The 16,725-nt window shown below is 36.3% G+C and overlaps 1 protein-coding gene across 5 annotated transcripts in view; it reads left to right on the top strand.

Annotated features, from left to right (window-relative positions):
* The window catches only part of PTPRM (protein tyrosine phosphatase, receptor type, M), a 558,641-nt gene that overhangs the window by 239,339 nt on the left and 302,577 nt on the right, over positions 1-16,725 (top strand). For all 5 annotated transcript variants that reach the window (XM_012725901.1, XM_012725900.1, XM_012725902.1 and 2 more), the window contains one exon: positions 10,018-10,326. In XM_012725901.1, the coding sequence (XP_012581355.1) occupies positions 10,018-10,326 (309 nt within the window). The remainder of the gene's footprint in view (positions 1-10,017; positions 10,327-16,725) is intronic.

The following is a 16,725-nucleotide window of genomic DNA, read 5'->3' as shown; positions in this document are numbered from 1 at the left end:
CTAAAATTGTATCTATTAGCATCTTTCTAATATTAATCATGTTATTTTATAATGAAGAGTGACTGGTTTGGGTATTCTTTTGCTGTGTAAAATATCAGATCCAAACTCCCAAGTCTTTTTGTGGGTATCACAGCATTATGTGAGTTAGTGAAGGTCAAAGCCCATTTCAAACCAATTTCTGAAAAACTCTGAGAAAATCATTTTGCCTCCTCCTATTTTATATAGTCTGAAATAAATACCAGTGAAGTCTTTTACTACAGACTCGTTTTTATTTCATACAACAGTTTTCTTGTAAAGTTCATCTATAGGATGAATTGCAGTCTGTTCATTCCCGGACATCAAAGCAATTGGAAATTCTAATTTTACTGTATAGTAGCAATGTTCCTTCTATAGCAGTGAACTTTGCTCTTTGGAAATGTCACCTAGGAATTTGGGCAAAAATGGAGTATTCCAGTGGTTAGAAACTGTGTTTATAGTGCCTGTGTGGAATTTTTAAAACAGTAAAGTAAAACAGAGATGCAGAACTTGGAAAGCAGTCTTTTCACCTTAATGTTTTAAAATTATGGTAACATTGGTATACAATAATATATATGATTCACAATTATGAGATTACACAATTCCAGATCGTTAAATATCATACTCACCACCAGGCAACCAGTCTTCCACCATAGTTCCTTGGGACCCTTTCCACTTTGCTTTTTACCCAGGCCCCTCTGGGAGCCTTGCTTCTACAGTTAGAATCACTGATTTGGGCCCTCCCTGGTGGCGCAGTGGGTTAAAACACAGCAGTGAGAAGCTAAAGCCACTTCAGCATGAGTTCAATCCCCGCCTGCCTGGGAGGTGACCACATGGCGTGGCAGACCTCTCCTGACCCACCCACTGCTCCCCTCAGCAGTGTACCTCGACAATCTGACGATCTGCCTATTCTGCTCCCCACTCTGCCTCTGGTGAATCCTCTTACCCCCCCTGCACCTCTGGCCTGTACCCCAGTTCTGTATGCATAAATAAATAAATCTTTAAAAAAAAATCATTGATTTGGTCAGCTTGTCGTTTCGTTTTGTTTCATTATATTCAACATATGAGCGAACCCGTCCTGTATTTGTCTTTCTCTTTCTGACTTATTTCACTTAGCATCATCCCCTGGAGTTCTATCCATGTTGTCACAAACGCCAAGAGTTTTTGATTGGTTGATTTTGTAACTGAATAATATACCACTGTGTATATTACCACATCTTCTTTATCAAGTCATCTGCCAATAACATTTAGTTTTTTTCCATAGCTACACTATTGTAAATATTAGGCTGCAATTGAACATAGTTCATATACCCCTTCAGTTTTTTTTTTTTTTTTTTTTTAAGATTTATTTATTTGTGCATACAGAACTGGGGTACAGGCCAGAGGCTCAGGGGCGGTGAGAGGCTTCACCAGAGACAGAGTGGGGAACAGAACAGGCAAATCGATGAAGTACACTGCTGAGGGGAGCAGCGGGCGGGTCAGGAGAGGTCTGCCACACCATGTGGTCACCTCCGGGGCAGGCGGGAATTGAACTCATGCGTAAGCTGTTTCAGATTTTCAGTGCTGTGCTTTAACCCACTGCGCCACCAGGGAGGGCCTATCTTATTTTTTTTTTTTTTTTAACAATTTTGGGTAGGTACCTAAGAGTGAAATTGCTAAGAGTGAAATTGCTAGATCACATGGTAAATCAAATTTTAATATTTTGAAAAATCTCCATACTGTTTTCAATATGGATTGGACTAGTTTACACTCCTACCAGCACTATTCCTGGATTAATTTTTCCCACGTTCTCACAAACATTTGTTTCCATTGCAAACAATTTTGTTACGGATTCTTGCATCTATACTAATCAAGAATGATGATCTATAGTTTTATTTGCTTTGGTTTAAAGATTTATTTTTATTTATGCATACAAAAATTGAGGTACAGGCCAGCAGTGCACATGGTGAGAGGGTTCACCAGAGACAGAATGGGAAACAGAACAGGCAGATTGACAAAGTACACTGCTGAAGGGAGCAGTAAGGAGGGTCAGGAGAGGTCCACGCACCATGTGGGTCACCTTCCAGGTCAAGGATAGAACTCTTACTGCAGTAGCTGCAGATTGCTTCATAATGCTGTGTCTTAACCCCTTGACCACGAGGGAGGGCCCTATAGTTTTCTTTTTTATCATGTCTTTTTTCTGATTTTGATATCATGGTAACATTAGTCTCAAAAAATGTTTGTAATCATACCCTCTTTCAATATTTTGGAAGTGTTTGAGGATGTGTATCAATTCCTCTTTGAAAGTTTGGTAAAATTCTGGGAAACCCTAGATTCCCAGGGGTTGAATCTCAGTGCTGTCATCATTACAGCCTGAGTTTCATCCCTGGTCAGAGATTTCACCCACATGGCTCAGCATACCACTCCTATCTCATCCACTGTTCCCTTTAGCAATATAGTTCAGTAAATCTGCCTGTTCTGCTCCCCATTCTGTCTCTGGTCAAAACTTTCATTCCCCCCAACATGCCCCCCCCCCACACACACATCTCTTAACTACTTTCAGTTTTTCTACACACACACACACACAAAGAGTTTGGTAGAACTAACTAGAGAAACTATCTGGTCCTGTGTTTGGTTTTGGGAGGATTTTGATGACTTTGAATTCCCTTGCTTAGAATTGCTCCGTTCAAGTTTTCTATTCCTGCTTCAATTTCAGGGGTTTATATATTTCTAATAATTTTCCCATTTCTTCTGTAAGTTAGAATGGTTATGTGATCTGTCTGATAATTGTGACTTTGTAATGGAAATATGTTAGAACATAGTAGCTTTTCCATTGATTCAGATGGAACTGTCCCAAATAAAAGGTATTCTAGCAACGGTATGATTAAGGAGGAGAAACAAGAATTTTATCAGTGTGAAAATTGTAATTAAGTACTTCACACCAACATATGTATATTGAAGTCTGGTGAATGAATAAATGGCATTAGTTTCCTGAAGAAAATCCACAACCTCTGTCAACACACATACCTCAGCTTGTTCACTTCTACAAACCTGTTTTAAACTTGTGTATTAAACATGCATTCTCTAAGAGATTTAAATCATATCAATTAGAAAACATATTTTGATTATGTGATATATACATTTTGAAGACACAAACATATACACACATCTGTATATAACTATACCTATTCAAACAGCACAAGTAGTACATTGTGTGAACACATGGTGCCCATACATAGTGTAAGCCTCATGGTTTTGTATATTCATTATGTCATTTCCCCCATAGATGATAAGTGCCTTGAGGAGAGGGTCTTCTTTCCAATTTATAAAAAGTTACCACATAGACTTTTATTTTAAACAAATTAATTGTTTATCTTTGCATAGAAGATATTGGGTGTAGGCCAGAGGTTCAGGGGGTAAGAACATCAGAGACAGAGTAGGGAGCAGAACAGGGATATCTACTGAAATACACTGCTAAGGGTGGCAGCAGACAAAACATGAGAGGTCTGCTGAATCATGTGGATTAACTCACTTTCTGTGGATCAAACTCAGGGGCAGTCGCAATGGACCATCACAGTGGTAGCACTGAGACGTAACCCCTAGGCCACCAGGGAGGCCCAATACCATTTTGGATAACCATGGCCTTAGACAATTACCTTCCTTGGTGTTCTTCCCTGCCTGATGTGATAGTCCTGAGTTCCTTGCTATGAGTGTTAATGCAAAGTATAAGAGTCAGAGGTTTCAGCTGGGGTAAGGAGAGGGGAAGCAATAATTATAATCCTAAATGTCAGAGTCAGGCTGAATACCAGGCCTGAGGCTCAGCGCTTTGGACCAAAGGCCTAGTTTTAGGAGTGTAAGTATTACTTGTGTGAAACCTAATGAGGAGAAGACCTTATCTTGTTTTTCAGGTTGTAGGTCCCCTTCAATAGATGGATAGCCAACACAGTTATACCTTTAATGACGTATTACCTGGTTTCCCATAATTCTAGTTGATAGTAACCATAGTATATTTCTCATAAGAATCAGAGATAGTCAATCACCAAGAAGGAATTTTAAGAATCAAGAAAGGTTCTGGAATATTAACACTTTCCCTGTAAATAATTATTTTTGAAGTTACTATGTGATATTTAATATAAACCAAAGAGTAAGTATAACCTACATAAATTATGCAGTATAGCAGCAATAGTTTCTTCAACTTAAAGTAGAAATCCCTAAAAACTTTACATCCATTGCCTACATGCTTCTGCCCATTTTATCCCTCTGTCTCCAGGACAGAAGTAACCAATGTCCTCAATGCCATTAAGATTTTCCTTTATCCTTCTGCTACTTTGTTAAAATAGATTTATCACATACATATGTGTGTGTTTTTAAACTATTCCTTTTCGCATTTTTCAGTTTTATAAATTTGTGTCAGTAGCCTTCTGTAACTTGAGCTTTTCACTCAATTCTACATTTCTAAGATTCAATATTGCTTTATTCATTTTCAGTACAGTATAATTTTTCATTGTATGAATATCTGTTTTTGCTGATTAGTACATATTTAGGCAGGTTCCATGTTTTTCTTTCTTATTCTTCTCAACAATGTTGCTAAGAAAAAATATTTCTATGGACATATGTACCTATCTCCTGTGCTCATGGGGAAGAAGCTCTCTAGGAACAAACTCTCTTGTTGCATTGTAAGATATAGTATACATTATGAACCAGTTATATGCACATTTTGTGTATTTTAAAATAGAAACTGCACCATAGAGTATTTCAACCTAAACACACTGTGATGTCTCTTTTCTATTCATTCTTTAAAACAAATAATCTAAGACTTAGGGACTCAGCCTATAATCTGAAATACACAACTAATTCAAAGTTTCTCAAGCTTATGGTTAAATGCAGATTGGTGGTCGGAGGTGGGGCCCAAGTATCTGCACTCTAAGGAGCTTGAAGGTAGCACCACTGCTGTTGGTGTGAGAACCAGACTTCAAATTTCCATGGTGTTAAGAATAACCCTGTCCTCTTCTTAAAAACACAAATTCTGCAGCTTCATTACAAGACCACCAAATTATAATCTTTCTGAGCAATGTCTATGAAACTTCTTATCTACAATGTATTCCAGATTATTCTTATCAGAAAAATTTAGAACTTTTTATTCAAAGTCATGTAATTCTTATGACAAGCCTTGATTTATTCAGCTACACCACAGGTATGTAGATGCCTGTAGGCTAGTATAAATTAGGCATTGATATGTTGCAGAATTTTATACTTTGCTGACAAAGGGTGCTTTTTAAATCCTGGAAGACATTAACTAATTCAAATGCTATTACTGTGTCATTTGAAAATAGTGCTATGTGTGGGGACCCCTTGCTACTTAGGATGGTGGGAATGAGTAGTATAGAACACTATACTGTTATTTAATCAGGTCTCTGCTTGAATTTAACTGAATACTAATATAAATAAATCTCTTGATTGTTGTGTCACCTTCTTTTGTGTGACTGGCGAGACAGAAATTCAATAGCTGAAGGTGCTGAAGGGCGCCCACTATGCCATTCTGGTTATTCCCTTTATTGTAATAGAGCTCTGGATAGTTCATAAAGAGGTAGAAAAGAGAAACCTGTTAGCAGGAGCATTGGTTGTAATCTATGTTTTTGATTATCAATGACAGGATCCTAAAATTACACCCAAATATCTCTCAGAGGTTCTGAAATTGAGTTTCTGAAAAGCACTGTAGAAGTAATAGAAGGTAAAGTGCAGAGTTCCAGAGAAATGAGCTGTGAATTGAACCTGCAATGGAAATTGATCCTATCAGCCAGTTTCTGCCCTTATTCGTAGAAAAACTGGACTGAATGTAGAAGGAGCCAGGATCACTGATTAAATAGGATGCTAAAGTGCTGGAGGCTAGAGCTGGGCTTGCTGGTCCCTCAGGTCAGGACTGCAACTATCAGCCTTTCCTGCTTGAATCCTGTCTCACACTGGCAGAAAGAACAGAATGAAAAATGCTGTTGGTGCCAGCAGGGAAATCAGTAAGAACTCCGTGACGGCGCCGCGGGCATGACAGCCACTGCTCTCTACTGGGAAGCCAATCTAGTCTTTTATCTTGAGTCAGTGGACCCACATTGCCTGACTGTCCTCATGATTCATGCCAGTGGAACCTGCCATGGTACTCATTCCAGTGTGGGCAAAGGGAGAGGTGAAGAGAGCTGGCTTTGTAATCTCTACTCGCTTTCTCAATGGCTTCTGTAGGATTTTGAGGAAACAGAAGCAAATATCTTACAATTAGGGGTCCCGTGGGTATAATTTATTATCCTGTTATCTATCCCTGAGAAATTGACTTTATGCATATAGAATGATGATAAGAATATGCCAACTGTTCCTTGGCAGTGTTTGCATTCCACTCTCAGAAATACCATGTGAGTTGTAATTAGCCTACTGAAATTGCACATTTCTGGTTAGGAAGTTTCCATTTATTTCCTACAGTGCAACATACTTCTACAATGATGCCCTTCAATTTCTTCAGAAATCATCAGTCTAACGCACCAGAGCAAATGTCCCTGTGGAATGCCACATGCAGTTGGCACAATAATATAAATACAAATGGTTCAAGCAGAAAAATTGAAGACAACAGTACTAAAAATGCTAATTTAAGATGTAACCATACTTTTGTTTTTAAAGATTTTCATTGATTTATGCATACAAGATCTGGGATGCAGGCCAGAGGTGCAGGGGAATGAGAGGATTTACCAGAGATAAAGTAGGAGCAGAGCAGGCAGAGTGACTGAAAAACACTGCTGAGGGGAGCAACAGGCAAGACAGGTGAGGTCTGCTGGTGGCCTAGGATCAAAATTGTCGCAGTGGTTGCAGATAGCTTCATAGTGGTGAAACATAACCCCTTGTGCCAAAGAGAGTCCCAAGTTGTAAACATGCTAAACCATTGCTGGGTCAGAACTCAGTTTTGCAGGATGACAGAAGAAAAGGAAAGATGAAATCTAGTCCTTTGCTTAGCTGAGCTGAAAGCAGTGTCATGTTCCCTTAGCCTATCATTTCCATGGTCAAAGGAGGATGTTATCACAGGTCTGTGGTACCACGGGCTATTCAGTTTATGTCATTGAGTGTATCTGTGTTTTAGGAACCATTCTGCCAACACACTTAAAACTCTTGCCTCTGGCCCAGGCAAGAGAAAATGGTGGTCATCTAAGGTAAACCATGGTACCTAGGTCATGATGTTGGTCCAAATTCTCTCTTAACCTTTTGACTGCTGGGAAAAGTATTTAGGAATCAGAGTCAACATTGCACCCATTCCAACCCCTGGATGTGATTTAGCTCTATCATATTGCTATCAGAGATTTAACATATCTGCTTTATAGAGGCACAGGCCCACAAGAGATGCCAGTGTAAACACTCTAAGTGTAAAACAGGCTCTGTAAAGTAGTTATAATTTGGTTAATTGGGAATTTGAAGATGCAGTCAGAGAGCAGGAGATTGTTTTCATCCAGGATTTACACTTCACTCAGCCTCTATCACTAGTTTGTTAATTACTTCTCACCACAATAGAGAGTTCAAAACCTCAGTCATGTAAATGGTTGTTGTGTTGTAGACTTACTTGTCTTACATGCTATATTATGGCAAGTTTGAGACACATCATTTTACCATTATGATAAGAGGTGATAACAGAGAGAAAGGGAACATGCATTGTAAGAAAACGACCAGTAGACAGAGAGAATCCTTTGTTTTTTTAATCTTGGGGCTTAATTCAAGTGTGCATTTTTATGGCTAAGGAATATTAAACTGATGAAGTCTAATTTATGCAGTGGAAAGTAGTTTTCTACTGAAATTAAATTAGGACCACACTGCTTGTTTAAACTAATATCTGAAGCAGTTAGTCATTTTACTAGTAAAATTGATGAAACCTTGTGAAAATGCTTTAGAATAGTTCTTGTAGAGACCTGTGATTAGTAAGGAAAAGGGCAAAGAGATGAATATTAATCTGTTTATATATAAGGGATCTGGAGCTTATTAAAAGTTTTTATAAACATTAAGCTAATGAAGCATTATGTAAAATTAGGCATTTTCTTTAAATTTTATAAAGTCACTAGCCTGGAAAAAACTTTCAATGTTATTTCGAGATAATTTATTTGTGATATTTTCCCTGACACTAGTAATTCAAATATAAAAAAAAATAATAATTTAGTAATAAAGATCATTCTATAAAAATGCCACTAAGAATTCCCTGGGAAAGTTTTCATCACACTCCTCTTGTTGGTTCCTAGAGTTATAAAACGATAGTGTAGTATGAGTGAACATTATTAACCTCTTTTTAGGGTTTGAACAGATACCTGACAGATAAATTCCATCTCACACAAATAAAATCAAAACACTATTTAGCTTGAAATATTTTCATTTGTTTGTGGTCACAGGGGAAATGAGGTGATTGTAATTTTTCTTTGGGTCCTAAATGATGAGGAAAACAAGGAACTTATGTAGAAAATGAAATCAGAAATGAGCTTCACTAATACCCCAGGCAAATTTCCAGTTACCTCAGAGTAGAGGGTTTCCTGGGACAGTTGGCTGGTGACCATGTTCTGGGCCTTCTTACAAGGGCCTGTATTGGGTTGGGAAGAGAAGAGAGATGGAATCTTCCAGGGTTTTGTCCCAAGAGTAAATACAAAGGCTCTTTATTGCATTTTATACATTTTGATCATGTTTTAAGTGGGATTTTAGGTTTTTTTTTTTAACATTCTCATTTCTTTTTTGTTTGATTCCTTTGTTTTGGTAAAGACTGCAGTGTTGATGCCTCATGTGTTTAGTTATCAGACAAATATGAATCCAAGTGCCACAATCAAACCTTCATTCTGGTAAAATTGTTGAACTGACCTTGGCCACATTTTTTTCCCTCTGTGTGTTAGGAAGATTATTACTTAATCAACAGGATTATTTTGAGGAACAGGGAACATATATAAGGTAACTCACCCATAGTAAATGCAAACATAATGAATAGTCGCTATTCTTTCTCAAGTTTCAAATTCATTTTTTTCTTTACCAATGGTCAACCTTTTAATATTCATAAATGGTGACAATAGTTTAGGTAAACAAAAATTAAAAAAAAAAGATGCAGCAAATGTATCTATGTGTATAACAAAGTAGAACATTTTGACTATGTTCCGCTCAACCACCTGAAAGGTAAACTTCTTAGAAAGGTGTATAGCATGTAATAAGTGCTGATAAACAAGTTTAAGCATTTTCTATGTATCTCTTTCTTTTACAATATTCAAAATCTTTTCATTACTTGCATATTATTTAATTTCTAAGGTTGAACTCGGTAACTACCACTTGAGCAAAGGATATTGTCAGGGTTAGGGAAAAATAATTTTAGCATTGATCATGTGGAATTCTATATAAATCAAACCCCTGGCATTCAGAGTTTTGCTCAGAAGTTACGCTCACCTATCCTTTTACTCATTTAAACTGAACTCTCATATTTTTATATTTTCTAATTACATAATTACAAATTAACTTTGAAAGATAAAAATAAATGCATCAGTAGATGTATCAACTAACATGAAGACTGGCTTTGTGTATCTGAAAAACAAATAAACAAAACATAATTCTCTGTAATGAAAATTTTAGAAGTTGGCAATTCTGTGCTGCTGAGGTCGCTCAGTGGTTATTAGCTACTCTAGCTGCTTCTTGCTCATTCCTTTGAATTCTTCATGTTTAGGTGTTTCATGGTCCATCATGACAGCATGAGCTACAAACATATCCAATCCAGTTAATAGTAAAGAAGAAGGAACAAATACATAACAACTTCCCATTTCATCTTGTATACCACTCACAAGGCCAGGTATTGCTGCAAAAGAAACTTGACATTTTAGTCTTTATTCTGGATGCCCTTGAGCCTAGCTAAGATTTAGGGATTTAATTATTCTGGAAGAAGAAGATATCTGATATTGGGAACAAGCAGGACATTCTGTGACATTTGGGCTTCATGCAAGCCTTTATAGTTCTTTCATGTCTTGTTTCCTTCTTTTTTCAAAATAGATCCCATGCGTGGCCCAAGGAAACTGGAAGTAGTAGAAGTGAAATCTCGACAAATCACTATCCGCTGGGAGCCATTTGGATATAATGTAACCCGTTGCCATAGTTATAATCTCACTGTCCACTACTGCTACCAAGTAGGAGGTCAGGAACAAGTGCGGGAAGAAGTCAGCTGGGATACAGATAATTCACACCCTCAACATACAATCACTAACCTGTCGCCATATACCAATGTGAGTGTGAAACTCATCCTCATGAATCCCGAAGGACGGAAGGAAAGTCAAGAACTCATAGTACAGACTGATGAAGATTGTGAGTACTTTAAAATTTTGTTTGCGTGAAATACATAATCTTTCTAAAAGGACGGTTTTCTTCCTTTTAAATTGAGATCTTTATAATGAAATGGAAAAGCTACTTGCTGTGTTGAATGGTACAAATGTGTATCTGTGCTTCAGAATACTTAAGCACTGTTTAAAATGAGTAAAGGGAATGAAGTTGTAGAAGATGAGTCATATAGTTACTTTTCCATCTATGATCATATATTGCTCTAAATAGTTCTTTGTTCCAGTTATATTATACTGGACTGAAGGGTTTTGGGTATTAGATTTTTATATGAAATGCTTATTTAAATACATTTAATGGTATACTAAAGCATTTTTCACTGTTCAGATAAAAATTCAGCATGAAATAGAGGCTGCCCTTGCTTTTTAGCACAGTGCTGAGAAACTACCTCATTAGGTTAGCAGACATGAAGTAGATCATATTTTCCCATAGGGAAAATGTTGTAATTGGATATCACCTTAATAAACAAGGATTTAATGAATAAGCCATGCATGCTACCAGTAACACATCAAAAGAAGCAAATACACAATTGTAATAAGCTTCTAAAATAATTTAAAATTATACCTTGAGTCCCATAGGTCAGTTAAAAACATGTGTTTGCTCTAATTATACAGGAGACTCTCACGTGCAATAATATGTTCATACAGCTCGTACATTACAGCCAAGCATCTGGATAAGCAAGAAAGAACTTGGGAAGCTTTCTAAATAAATATATTTTCTTTTTTTCTGGAAAAAAAATTCCATATATTCTTTCTTCATGCAAAAATTCGATCATTGACTATAACCTGAATTATATGTTATAACACTTTATTGTTTTATTTAAAAAGCTAACAGTGCTTTTGAGTGATTATTACATATGTGATATTCTGCATTTTCCATAGAAGAAAAGCACATAAAAAGCCAGAGAAATGAGGAACTTCCCTCACGTAATTTTCCATTCTTTTTTGTAGCCCCTTAAGCTATATTTATGTTTGTTGTTTTCAGTTAATTGTTTTGGTATAGTTACTTTTATTAGGAGTATTAGCTTGATGGAAGTTACTCAAACCGAAAATCATTTCTATTTCTTCCACTGCTTCCTCCTTTTCCAAGAAAGAAAATCAGGCCAGCATTATCAACAGACTTCCCTCCTCTACTTTCCCATATTTAATTTGGTTCTAACTCCTACTGCTTCATCTTCCAAAATATTGTTAAATTGCTCTTTTCTCTCAACTTCCACAAGCTATATTGAGCCCTCATTATTGTGTGCTGAAATTACTGTAATAATTTCTAACTTTTCTTTGTGATCCCAGCTATTTCCACTCCAATGATCCACCCTCCCTCAATAACTAATCTTTTAAATACATTTGCACCATGTTATTCTCTCCACAAGAGCCTTCAATGACTTTTAAAATCTTGATTGTCAAGGCCTTTGGCATTCGGGCTTATATGCTAGAACTGATAACTTGTCTTCTGTGGCAACTCATCTTGTAAAGATGTTACCTCAGTGCTCAGTGTTGGTCCAGTGTGCTGCACTTCACACATCCTGGACTCTTCCTCATTGTCTGTTCTCCTTTATTATCTATCTTTCCACCTGGTTTCTTCTCAATTCTATCTGCTTGGCTACATTCCATTGTTCTCCTCAACTTTCAGGTCTTTCATAAAGCTGTGTCCAACTCTGCCAGCTCATATTAATTTCATCCTAACCTATTTACACTTGGTTATATCCTTAAATCTCAAAACCTCAATTACCTTCTCAAAACTTTGCAATACTAACAATCTGCAGGCCTATTAATGTTAGGGTAAATTTACATATACAGCTACCAGAGAAGGTCTTTTTATAAGTGATCATTATTGTTGCTGCTGTAACAGTTCAAAGTCACTTATTGTGACTCTTCCTTAATCTCCTATTATGTAATAAAATAATAGATCAGCTTATCACATTTGTCTTGATACTGTGAGAAAACTGATGATGATATTGTAAATAAACATATCCAAGGTAAAGTGAAAGAGCCATAGTATCATTTTCTCTGACTTGGCCCATTTTAGCTAAGTCTCTAATATATACATTTATTTTAGCCTCAGAGGATGGAACTTATGTTTTCTTAAATTTGACTAGTGCCATAAGTAGTTAAAAATCTGGGGTTTGTTGGTTTGTTTGGATATAGTTTTTACACCAATTAGTTCAATCTAAGTCAAACAATATGTTCATATTTATGAATTATCTTTTTAATTTGTTTTAATATTTATCCTCTTAATAGTTGTTTTTTTTTTGGGACAATATTTGATTTCTCTCCTCAAATGTAACCTCCACAGTTCCCCCACTACTGGAGCACCTGTGATTCATCACTGCAGCCCCTTGTGCTGTTCCCCATTGTTTTGACCCTCTACTACTGCCTTACCTGCTGCATGGCTCAGCTCTTTGGTCAGCTCACTTGCCTTGTCTTTTTCCTGATTTCCTTTTTTTAGTTTCTCTATATTCCACATATAAATGAAGCTATCCAATATTTATTTTTTCCTTCTGATTTATTTTGCTTAGCATAATCTCTTCCAGTTCCATGCTGCTACAAATGGCATTATGTTACCTTTTTTGATAGTTGAGTAATGTGTATATATATATATATATATATAATGTGTGTGTGTGTGTGTGTGTGTGTATACACATACTATACTATGTCTTCTTGACCCTTTCATGTTTTGGGGCATTTAGGCTGTTTCCATCTGTTGGCTATTGTAAATAGTGCTGCAATAAGCACAGGGGAGTAGTTTCCTTTCAAATTAGTGTTTTCGTGTCCTTTGGGTAGATTCCTAGACATGAAAATATCTGAGTCATATGTTAAGTACATTTTTATTATTTTGAGGAGACTCCACACTTCTTTCCACACTGGCTAGACCAGTTTATATTTCCAACAGCAGTGTAGGAATGTGGAAAGTGTAAAAGTGTTTTGTTTTGTTTTTTTAATTTTTTATCACATCCCTGCCAGTATTTGCTTTGTTTTTTGAACATATATTATTATTGAATTATTATTATTATAAATACATTTAAAGATCAACTTAATTCAGTATCCTCATTTTACAAATAATGCAAGCGAGACCCAAGGAACTTTACTAAATTGCCAAATTGCAATTTTATTATTGAATAGTCTTAATTAAAGACTCAGAGTTCCCATCAATATTTTTTTCCTGCTGTATTATACTTATACTTAGTTCTATTCAAAATAACCAGAGGCTCTCCCTAGTGGTACAAGGGGTTAAAGCATAGCACTATTAAACTATGGCAGCCACTACAGCATGAGTCTGATCCCCAGCCAGGGAAGTGACCCCTGGCGCAATAGACCTTTCCTGTCTCTCCCACTTCTCCCTTCAGCATTGTATTTCAGTCAATCTATGTATTCTACTCCCACTCTGCCCCTGGTGAATCCTCTCACCCCCTGCACCTCTGGGCTGTACCCCAGTTTGTATGTATAAGTAAATAAATCATAGAAAAATAGATAGATAGATTGATAGGTAGGTAGATAGATAAAATAACTGTAGATGCCCTATGTCTGCCTATAAGTTGTTCTTCAACTAAAAAGTTATGCACCATCTATGAGCCCTTTTGGAAATCTATAGTCTTTCCAACTTGTGGAAATCTTGTGAACTTTCAAAGAATTTGTCCTATTTTTCCTACAGCCTACAATGTATCTCTAACAACCTTTTTTTGAGAATCTCAAAGTTTATTCCTTTGTGAGTTAATAGCATTTAGGTTGTTTCCATTTTGTTTCTGTTTTGAACTATGTTGTTAATAATTATTTACAAGTTTTTGAGCTACATATTTTCAGTTCTCTTGGGTATACACCTAGAATTGCTAGCTTATCTGATAAATATCTATATTTAATCAAAGAACTGCCAGATTGGTGTAAAGTAACTATATATGTCACATTCCCTCCAGCAAAGAATGAGGACTATTCCAATTTCTCTATATTCTCTCCAATACTTGTTACTATCGATTTTTGTATTATCGCTTCCTAGTGGATAGGAAGTGGTATCTAATGGTAGTTTAGATTTTCTTTTTTCTTTTTCTTTTCTTGTTCTTATCAGCCATTTATGTATCTTTTTGAGAGCTGTTTATAAAGACCCTTTCCCAGTTCTTTATTTATTTTAGAGACGTCTATATGTATTTAGGTAGGTTTTTTGTTTGTTTGTTTGTTTGTTTGTTTTGTTTGTTTGTTTTTGACAAACATCCAGTTTGCAAAATCGTGCTTCCATTCTGTGTGTTGTCTTCATTTTCTTGATGGCACACTTACATTTCATGTTATTGTTGCATACTTCATATATATATATATATTTATTTTATTGCTTTTGCTTTGAATATTATATCTAAGAAATCACTGCCTAATTGCAGGTCATGAAAATTTGCACCATGCAATCTTTATATGTGGTATGAGGTAGAAATCCAACTTTATTCTTTTGCTTGTGGATATCCAGTTGTCCCAGCTCATTTGTTAAAAAGATTCTGTCAGGCCTCCCTGGTGGCACAAGAGGTTAAAGTGCAGCACTATGAAGCTATCTGCAGCCTCTGCAGCACAGGTTAAGATCCCCAGCCAGGGAAATGACACTCATAGATTAGAAGACCTCTCTTATCTTGCCCATTGCTCCCTCAGCAGTATATTTAAGTCAGTCTGCCTGTTCTGTTCCCCCATGCTGTCTCTGGTGAATCCTCTCAATTCTCTCCTCCCCTTCTAACCTCTGGTCTGTACCCCAGTTCTTGTATGTGTAAGTTATGTATAAATTATTTATATACACATAAAGAACTGGGGTACAGGCCAGAGGCACAGTGGGGCCAGGGGTGAGAGACTCCACCATAGACAGAGAACAGGCAGATGTACTGAAATACACTGCTGAGGGGAGCAGTGGGCGAGCCAGGAGAGATCTGCCAGCCAAGTGGGTCACCTCCCTGGGTAGGGATCAAACTTGTGCTGTAGTGGCTGTGGAAAGGCCCATACTAAGATGATTCTTTCCCCATTAAATTTGCCTTGTACCCTTGATAAAAATCAATTAACTGCAAAATTGGGGGTTATTTCTGTAGTCTCAATCTTATTTCATTGATTTATGTTTCTGTTTATGTCAGTACCACAATGCCTTGATAGGTAGTATTGTAGTTAATTTTGAAATGTCTGAGTGTTCTCCAGCCACCATCTAAGTACACGGTAACCAGCATAATTCATCACATATTCCTATATACATATATATGCATATATATACTTATAAGTGGGACTACTGTAATTGTTTATAAATAGGATAGGCACACTTATAATAAATTTCATTTTCTATAAAGCATGCTATTAAACTGAATTTCAGACAAGATTAAAAAACAATACTTTAAAAATAATATTAAATATTATCTTACAGAAAATGGGTAAATACATTTCCATCTTTTCTTATGTCAATTAAATTTCCTTGCAAACAAAAGATTTGGGATATTTTAGGTATAGAACAATGATATGAAACTTTCCCAAATATTTTATATTGATAATGAAGTAATTTAAATAATTTATTATTTCATTGATATTGCATCTTACTTTAACTTTTTTATATGTTAATTTTTTTCAATTGAGGTGGTTGGCTTAAAACACTGTTGAGTTTCATCACTTCTTTGTATATCTTTGTGATGAATCCTTTATCACTAGTATTGTGTGAGAAAATTTTCTCCCTATCAATGGGATGTCTGTTTTGTGTAATGTCTCTTTTGCTATACAAAAACTCTATCTTGCTGTAGTCCCAGCTATTTATCCTTTCCTTCACTATCCTTGCTTTGGGTGTTGTATCTTTAAAATGGGCAGAAGAGCTAAAAAGACACTTCTCAAAGGAGGAAATGCAGATGGCCAATAAGCATATGAAAAAAATGTTCAGCATCACTTGTAATAAGGTAGATGCAAATTAAAACCACAATGAGATACCACCTCACACCAGTGAGAATTACAAATTTTAAAACAAATAGCAGCAACAAATGTTGAGGAGGATTTGGAGAAAACAGAACTCTTCTTCACTGCTGGTGGGAATGCAAACTAGTACAATCACATGGAAAGCTGTTTGGAGGTTTCTCAGACTGCTAAAAGTGGAACTTCCAAATTACCCAGCAATTCTGCTCCTCGGTATCTACACAAAAGAACACAAAAACATTGATTCAATAGGACACCTGCACCCCCATGTTTATTGTTGCTCTATTTGCTATAGGGAAGACATAGAATCAATCCAAATGCCCAAAAGTAGATCACTAGATTAAAAAAGAAGTGGTACATGTACATAATGGAGTAATATGTATTATTACTCAGGAATCAAAAAAGATAAACTCATGCCTTTTGTAGCAACATGGATGGAGCTGGAAGCGATCATGCTTAGTGAAATAAGTTA

This window comes from Condylura cristata, unplaced genomic scaffold (genome assembly GCF_000260355.1).
Source record: "Condylura cristata isolate star-nosed mole 26May11 unplaced genomic scaffold, ConCri1.0 scaffold00016, whole genome shotgun sequence".
Taxonomy (NCBI): Eukaryota; Metazoa; Chordata; class Mammalia; order Eulipotyphla; family Talpidae; genus Condylura; species Condylura cristata.
The sequence above is the reverse complement of the archived record's forward strand: the minus strand, read 5'-3'. Positions and strand labels throughout refer to the sequence as shown.